The sequence below is a fragment of the Scomber japonicus genome, chromosome 2 (assembly GCF_027409825.1).
Source record: "Scomber japonicus isolate fScoJap1 chromosome 2, fScoJap1.pri, whole genome shotgun sequence".
Classification (NCBI taxonomy): Eukaryota; Metazoa; Chordata; class Actinopteri; order Scombriformes; family Scombridae; genus Scomber; species Scomber japonicus.
In genome coordinates, this window is record NC_070579.1 from 7,166,800 (window position 1) to 7,175,730 (window position 8,931).

Here is an 8,931-nt window from a genome sequence, read left to right on the forward strand (position 1 = left end):
TCCTTACCTTCCTTCCTTCCTCCCTTCCTCCTGTCCTTCTTTCCTTCCTCCCTTCCTTCCTCCCTCCTTTCCTCCCTCACTTCCTTCTGTCCTTCCTTCCTTTCTTTCTTTCTTTCCTTCCACCCTTCCTTCTGTCCTCCTTTCCTCCCTCCCTTCCTTCCTCCCTCCTTTCCTTCCCCTCTTTCCTTCCTTCCTTTCTTTCTTCCTTCCTTCCTTCCTCCTTCCCTATTTCTGAAGGATTGTTTTCTCCTTTTTTTTAACGGATGAAGTAAATTAAACAGCGTCTTGGTTTTTGTCGTCAAGCTCCAGCTGCAAAGATTTAATATGACTGAAATGATCCCAGCAGTAACGTCAGTAGAGATGATTACAGCTTTTTACTAAATGAATGATTAACCTTCAGTGGAGCTTTATATAAAACACTCATCTCTCTCTCTGTTTCACCGTCATCACCGATCATGAGATGAGATCAGGAAACGCTTCAACTCTGACTGTCAATCAAGTTTCAATACTCGCTGACTAGACTCACGGGGAAATCCCTGGTCCATAACTGATAATAATGATAATGATGATGATGTGTTATCGCCGCGACAACGCAATGCAATACTAGTCCCCCCGCCCCCCAGCTCTCCCTCCTACCTTCCTTCCTTATTCCATCCTTCCTTCCTTCCTTCTTTCCTCTATCCTTCTTTCCTCTCACCCTCCTTTCCTTCCTTCCTTCTTCCTCCCTCCTTTTCTTCTTTCCTTCCCTCCTTCCTTCGTCCCTTTTTTAATCTGTCCTTCCTTCTTTCCTTCTGTCCTCCCTCCCTCCTTCTCACCTTCTTTTATCTGTCCTTTTTTTCCTTCCCTCCTTCCTTCCTTCCTCCCTTCCTCCCTTCCTTCCTTCCTCCCTTCCTTCCTTCCTCCCTCCCTTCCTTCCTTCCTCCCTTCCTCCTTTCCTTCTTTCTTTCTTCCTCCCTCCCTCGTATCCTTCTTTTCTCCCTCCCTCCTTTCTTCCTCCCTCCTTTCCTTCCCTCCTTCCTTCCTCCCCTCCTTTTCTCCCTTCCTTCTTTCCTCTATCCTTCTTTCCTCACTCCCTCCGTCCTTTCCTTCCTTCTTCCTTCCCTCCTCCCTCCCTCCCTCGTTTCCTCCTTTCCTCCCTTCCTTCCTTCCTTCCTTCCTCCCTTGACTAGAGGACAGCAGTAGGGTTAATAATCTCCATGTATCAGACTCTCTTTAAAGCCTCTCAGGGTCGGGGGGGGGGGGGGGGTGGTGTAGTGATGAAGCCGATATGAAAACAGACTGTTCAGATTATTAACGTGAAGAGAAACATCTGAGTGTGTTTGATCAACTTCACTTTCATCTCAGAACACATCTCACAGCGCCTCCTTTCATTATCTCTTCAGATCGGGGTTATTTCTTCTGTCATTATTAGAAAGGAGGGGGAGGATGATGGTGGGGGGGGGGGAGGGGGAGGGGAGGAGGGGGGGGGGGGGTTCTTTATTTGTGCAATGTGGGATTGTTTCCGATCAGCTGCGGAAATGAATCTTGTTTATTTATCATTAATGAAGGAAATCAAGTTTAACATTTATACTCAAAAGTCTAATAGTTAGGCTTCCTCCTCCTCCTCCTCCTTCACTTCCTCCTCCTACTCTCCCTCCTCCTCCTCTACCACCCTTCTCCTCTTCCTCTTCCTCCTGTTCCTCCTCCTCCTCCTCCTCCTCCTGTCCCTCCTCCTCTTCCTCCTCCTCCTTCTCATCCTCCTTCTCCTCCTCTTCCACCTCCTCCACTTTCTCCTCTTCCTCCTGTCCCCTCCTCCTCCTGTTCCTTCTGTCCCTCCTCCTCTTCCTCCTCCTCCTTCTCATCCTCCTTCTCCTCCTCTTCCACCTCCTCCACTTCCTCCTCTTCCTCTTCCTCTTCCTCCTGTCCCTCCTCCTCCTGTTCCTCCTGTCCCTCCTCCTCTTCCTCCTTCGATCCCTCCTCCTCCTCCTCCTCCTCTCCCTCTTTCGATCCCTCCTCCTCCTCTACCACTTTTCATCCTCCTCCTCCACCTCTTCCTCCTCGTCCTCTTCCTCCTTCTCATCCTCCACCTCCTCCTCTTCCTCCTCTCCCTCCTCTTCCTTCTCTCCCTCCTCCTCCTCTTCCTCCTCTCCCTCCTTCTTCTCCTCATCCTTCTCATCCTCCTTCTCCTCCTCCGCCTCTTCCTCCTCTCCCTCCTCTTCTTCCTCCTCCTGCTCTTCCTCCTCTCCCTCCTCCTATTCCTCCTCTTCCTCCTCTCCCTCCTTCTCCCCCTCCTCCCTCCTCCTCCTCCTGCTCCTCCTCCTCATTCTCCTTCTCTCCCTCCTCTTCCTCCTCTCTCTCCTCCTAGTTAATTTCCACAGTTCTGATCCAACATACAGCAACGTCTCTCTTTGAAATCATGCAAAGGGCTTCAAAAAACAATTATTTTAATTATCGATTAATCTGAAGAATCAATTAATTGATTTATAGTTTTGTCTATAAATTTTCAGTAATTTGTAATAAAACATTTTTTTAAAAAGGCTTCCCAGAGTCAAATGTGACAGATTGCAGTTATATTTATTTAGTGGTTAAATAACTCAACGCTGCTTCATGTAGCTCATCAACGCTGTCTAAACCGAGCTGCTTAGAAACAGACATCTGGTTCCTGTAGAGAGCTGATATTTACGAGGGTCCCTGAAGGTCACACTGTATATAAACACTGAGACCAGTGACTTCACCTCATAATCAACACGTCTGCTGCCAAACCTAACAGCTCAGCCCCGTCTCCTCCTCCTCTTCCTCCTCCTCCTCCTCCTCCTCTTCCTTCTCCACCACCTCTTCTTCCTCTTCCTCCTTCTCTTCCTCCTCCTCTTCCACCTTCTCCTCTTCCTCCTCTTCCTCCTTCTCTTCCTCCTTCTCCTCTTCCTCCTCTCCCTCCTCCTCCACCACCTCCTTATCTTCCTCCTCCTCTTCCTCTCCCTCCTCCTCTTCCTCCTCCTCCTCTTCCTCCTCTTCCTCTTCCTCCTCCTCCTCTTCCTCCTCCTCCTTCTCTCCTTCTCCTCTTCCTCCTCCTCATCTCCCTCCTTCTCCTCCTCTTCCTCCTTCTCCTCTTCCTCCTCTTCCTCCTTCTCTTCCTCCTTCTCTTCCTCCTCCTCTTCCTCCTTCTCCTCTTCCTCCTCTCCATCCTCCTCCACCACCTCCTTACCTTCCTCCTCCTCCCCCTCTTCCTCCTCTCCCTCCTCCTCCTCCTCGTCTCCTCTACTTTTTTTTCTTCTTCTTTGAATTCGCCTACAAAACCAGCATCCAACTTCCTTTTGTCCTCTCTCTTCTTCTTCTCCTTCGTTTTTCTTCACATTCCAGTCATTCTTCATCTCGGCCGGAGCATTTTCTTTGCAAGGGTTTTTTTTTTTCTTTCTTTTTTTTTTTTTATTATTTGCGGCTCCTGTGAATTTTTTGTTCTCCTGGCAGGAAGCCAAAACACATAAGGCTTACCTCTCTCTCTCTCTCACACACACACACACACACACACACACACACACACACACACACACACACACACACATCCCTCCCCTTGCTTCCTCTCTCCCGCCTCTTCTTTTCTCATCCTCTCTCTCTCTCTCTCTCTCTGTGTCTCCCTCTCTCTCTCTCTCTCTCTGTGTCTCTCTTTCTCTCTCTCTCTCTCTCTCTCTCTCTCTCTCTCGCTCTGTCTCTCTCTCTCTCTCTCCCTCTCTCTCTCTCTCTTTCTCTCTCTCTCTCCTCCCCCCCTCTCTCTCTCTTTCTTTCTATCACTGTAATTTGCATTTATACAAAACACGCTTTACAGCAAGATTCAACAGGAGTCTTTAAACTAGCCGGGACTTTGGCGCCGTGCCGCTAACCGCCAACACTAGGTGGGATTACAGCGTGTGTGAGAAAGTTTTTGGGGGTGTAAAAAAAAAAAGAAAACCTGCCCCACCCCCCCCACCCCCACCCACCCATCCATTGAGATCACTGCTGGACAAAAGATGAAACAAATACATGAGGTGTGTGCCGCTTCTGATCGGCATTCAAGATGAGAATAATTTGTTGTTATTTTTTAAATTAATGAATTTTATTTTGTTGTTGTTCCACAGAGAACCTGTTGGGGGCGCTGCTGCGGATCAAAGAGGTGATCCGACAGAGAGTGGAGAGCAGCGAGGAAGAAGACACGGACGAGCGAGGGATGACCCAACGCCTGGAAGACATCCTTCGAGAGTCCAGCGGTGAGAAATTGATGTGACTGTCACCATGACGACTGATATTAGGCGATATGATGTCATGATGAATGATATTATTGACATTTAAGCTTCCTGTCGTCCTCCCGGGTCAAATTGACCCCGTCTGTTTTGACTGTTGTTTCTTTCCTTCCTTCCTTCCTTCCTCCCTTCCTTCTTTCCTCCCCATTACCTTTCTTCCTTCTTTCCTTTCCTCCCTCCCTCCTTCCTTCCTCCCTCCTTTCCTTCCTTCCTTCCTCCCTCCTTTCCTTCCTTCTTCCTTCCTCCCTCCCTCCTTTCCTTCCTTCTTTCCTTCCTTCCTTCCTTCCTTCTTCCCTCCTTTCCTTCCTTCCTTCCTTCCTTCCTTCCTTCTTCCCTCCTTTCCTTCCTTCTTCCTTCCTTTCCTTCTTTCTTCCTTCCTCCCTCCCTCCTTTCCTCCCTTCCTCTTTTCCTTTCTCTCTCCCTCCTTCTTTCCTTCTTTCCTTTCCTACTGTCCTTCCTTTTTCCTCCCTTCCTTCCTCCCTCCTTACTCCCTCCTTTCCTTCCTCCCTTCCTTCTTTTCCTTCCTTCTTCCTCTCTTCCTTTCCTCTCTTCCTTCCTTGACTCAAGGACAACAGCAGGGTTAAAGATAATTTTCCTGATATAATAATAATAATATAATAGAAGTATAATAATGTGAAGGCTGAGAGTTATTTACCTTTAACCTTCCCGTCAACTTTTGACTATTTATAAAACATAATAATGTATAATTTGTCAGTTCTGTGTTTGACTTCATTCCAACTTATTATCACAAGTTTTACTCTTATTTTTGAAAAATAGGGTCAATAACAATCAATCAATCAATCCAAGTTTATTCATACAGACTAGAGTTGTTCAAAGTGCTTTACAGTTATTTGATTGACAAGCTGATAATAAGACTTTTAAAAAAGAGGGAAAAATAATAATAGTAGTTTTTAAAAAGTAGTAAAACAAAGAACCAATGCACGCAAGAAATAAATAATTAAATAAATAAGTTAAATAAGAGAAATTACAAAAAGGAGACCTCATTTAAATTAAATCAAAGCTATTTTTTTTGTTAAAAAAGCAGAAATGTTGAATTATTTCAATTAAAATATATTTGAATGGCAGCATTTAATCACACCTGTTCTCTTAGGTTTGGTTTGACTGGTTTATAAAACAAAGTAGTGAGTGAGAAGGAGGAGGAGGGTTAGGGTGAGAGGAGTGAGAGTTTACATCTAAAATATGCAGGTTTAGTTTTAACATCAGTTTATTTGGTAACTTCTGTAAATATCCCAAAATATCCTTCCTTCCTTCCTTCCTTCCTTCCTTTCCTTCCTCCCTGCCTTCTTTCTTCCCTTCCTCTTTTCCTTTCTCCCTCCCTCGTTCCTTATTTCCTCCTTCCTTCTTTTCTTCCATCTGTCCTTCCTCCCTCCCTCCTTCTCTCCTCCCTTCCTTCTTTCCTTCCTCCATCCTTCCTTCCTTCCATCTGTTCTTCCTCCCTCCCTCCTTCTCTCCTCCCTTCCATCTGTCCTTCCTCCCTCCCTCCTTCTCTCCTCCCTTCCTTTCTTTCCTTCCTCCATCCCCCTTTCTTCTTCCTTCCTTCCTTCTTTCTTCCCTTCCTCCCTCCCTTCTTCTCTCTTTCTTTCCTCCCCCCTACCTTCCTTCCTTCCTTCTTTCCTCTGTCCTTCCTTCCTTCCTTCCTTCCTTCCTTCCTTCCTTCCTTCCTTCCTTCCTTCCTCCCTTCCTTCCTCCCTTCCTTTCAATGAGTGTCCTATAAAGGGTTAAAATGGAAAGATATTAATTTGAGAAACTGAAACCAGCAAATATTTGGATTTATAAACAATGAACACATTTCTGTCCGTTTATTTTAGTGATAAACTGTTAAATAATCAGCTGGTAACTTTCTGCTTCGACTCTCTCTTTAGCTCTGCAACAGAAAGTTTAGTATTTTATATGAACTCAGTATCACTCTACTTCCCTCATATGTGTAATAATAAATGAAACATGATGTACAGACTGATGCTGAGGGAAGCGGCTCCAGTAGGTGTTCATCATGTGTCAATGAGCGCGGAGCTTAATGCTAACATTTACGTTCATTAATACCAAGTATGCTTTATATAAACACCATATAAACTATATAAACAGAGAGAACACAGGTCTGAAGCAGGTCGAGTAAATAACCTGGAATGATAAATGATTTTAAACCCTGACGTACTGTTCAGGGTCAAATGGGAGCTTTTAAACTTTTCCTCATGTGACCCATGGTATATAAAGATGATATTAAAATGCTGTTTGTGTGTGTGTGTGTGTGTGTGTCTGTGTGTGTGTGTGTGTCTGTGTGTCTGTGTGTGTGTGTGTGTGTGTGTGTGTGTGGCCGCTACACATTTTTACATATGCAAATGTACACAATTTGAATATCAAATGTTCTTCCTGGACCATAAAATAGTCAGAAAACCCCAAAGTAAATAAGTAAATTTCCTTCCTTCCTTCCTTTTTCCCCCCTTCCTCCCTCCTTTCCTTCCTTCCTTCTTCCCTTCCTTCCTTCCTCCCTTCCCTCTGTCCTTCTTTCCTCCCTCCTTTCCTCCCTCCTCCTCTTTCCTTCCTTCCCTCCCTGCCTCCTTCCTCCCTCCCTCCTTCTTTCCTCCCTCTCTTCCACCTTCCTTCCTTCCTCTCTTCCTTCCTTCCCTCCTTCCTCCCTTCTTTCTTTCCTTCCTTCTTTCATTCCTCCCCTCCCTCCTTTCCTTCCTTCGTTCCTTCTCCCTTCCTCCCTTCTTTCATTGACTCCTTGAAGGACAACAGGAGGGTTAAATGTGAGCCACATTTTTAAACTTTTGTGCAGCTGATAAAATGTTTCTAGAAGCAAATGGATAAATTTGACGTGTGTTTATTACAAAATTCAAAACTCAGCATTAAAACATCTTTATACTCTATAAAATGTTCTTCCTGGACCATAAAATAGTCACAAAACCCAAAAAAGTAAATAAGTAAATTTCCTTCCTTCTTTCCTTTTTCCTCCCTTCCTCCATCCTTTCCTTCCTTCCTTCCTTCCTTCCGTCCTTCCTTCCCTCTGTCCTTCTTTCCTCCCTCCTTTCCTCCCTTCCTTCCTTTCCTCCTCCTCTTTCCTTCCTTCCTCCCTCCCTCCTTCTTTCCTCCCTCTCTCCTACCTTCCTTGAGTTGGGACATGAACGGGATGTAAAGGGTTAAAATATGATTTGTTCCGCTGATGTTCGTCTAAACTCTAAAAATCTAAAAATAACATTACAATGAATACAACTCTGTCTTTATTTGGTTTTAATGTCTGTACTATCACTAAATCACTAAATCATCCACTTTTCTTTTCTTCCCCCCCCCCCCCCCCCCTCTCTCTCTCTCTCTTTCTCTCAAATGTATCTCCATGACGACGGCAGGCCCTTTAGTTGCCGGGCGGACCAAAGACTTTGTGCAGAGGATTTTGGCGGCCAGCGCGGACGGTCAAAGCCAGCGCAAAGAACCCCCGCAGGGAGGAGACGAGGAGGCAGCGGGATAAAACTCACCCACCACCACCTCCTCCTCCTCTTCCTCCTCCTCTCTCCCCCCCACTTTTTCTTCGGGAGCACTAACCGCCGCGAGCAAAACCTCCACGCCACATGAAACAACCTCCACTCTCCATCACACTGCTTCCTTCCAAGTAAGAGCAAAAAGATGTGAAGTAGAGAAGTGTGGAGAGAGGAGGTGAAAGAAAGAGAAGAAGAAGAAGAAGAAGAAGAAGAAAAGGAGGAGGCAGGAAGGAGGAGTAAGCCTAAACAAAATGGGAGTAAATCACCACCCTTCCTCCTCCTCCTCCTCCTCCTCCTCCTCCTGGCCCTCCAAACAGCAGCCTTCTCTGCAGGCTGCACCACAACCACCACCAAGCCAGAGCTGCTGCTGCTGCTGACGTCTGTGTAATCTGTGTGTGTGCGTGTGTGTGTGTGTGTGTGTGTGTGTGCGTGTGTGTGTGTGTGTTTGGACATGTAACATACCGTATGAGCGTGTATAGTGTTCCCCCCCCCTCTCCCAACCACCCCCACCCCCACCCTCTGTGTGCTGTATTTGTACCCCATTGTGCCTATGAATAGACATTGCACTGTTTTGTAGATTGGTCGTAGTTGTCGGCAGGGGAACCGGTAGTGAGCCGAGGGCGAGGGGGCATTTGAGGATAGAGGAAGCTCTAAAATAAGGAAGTGGGGAGGAGCTCGGGCCCCCTTGGAAAACAAAGAAGCGGGTGTATGTTTTTTTTTTCAATTTTTTTTTTTTTTTTTTTTGATAAATTTGGCCGGGCTCCTATAGAAGCACTGCATACCATTCGGATTGCATCGGCATCTGAAATATCAGTAAGTGCTGCGAGACACACACACATATACACACACACACACACACACACACACACACACACACACACACACACACACACAGCGAGCGATGGAGTCCCAAACGCCAGGCCAGCTGTTAAATGGAAACAACAGCTTGCTTGTTGTGGAAAAGTCCTCGGAGCTTTAATTCCACTCCTCTCCTCTCTTCCCCCAAATCCTCCAATCCTCCCTTCCTTCCTCCAAAACTCCCCCCTCCCTCCCTCCTTTTTTTTTCACCCCCTTCACATCAAAATGAAAGCAAAGTCAAAAAAAAACCGAAAGAGAAAGAGAAAAAAAAACTTGCACCTTAATTCAAAACTGACCAAAGATAACTGATACTGCTGATGAACCACTCG

General features: G+C 46.0%; 1 protein-coding gene across 1 annotated transcript in view; it reads left to right on the top strand.

The window, feature by feature from the left end:
• The window catches only part of LOC128364948 (CREB3 regulatory factor-like), an 8,373-nt gene extending 604 nt beyond the window's left edge, over positions 1 to 7,769 (top strand). The window contains exons 3-4 of the mRNA XM_053325568.1: positions 4,089 to 4,217; positions 7,616 to 7,769. Coding sequence (XP_053181543.1) covers positions 4,089 to 4,217; positions 7,616 to 7,734 — 248 coding nt within the window. The 3' untranslated portion in view covers positions 7,735 to 7,769. The remainder of the gene's footprint in view (positions 1 to 4,088; positions 4,218 to 7,615) is intronic.
• The last annotated feature ends 1,162 nt before the right edge of the window (positions 7,770 to 8,931 follow it).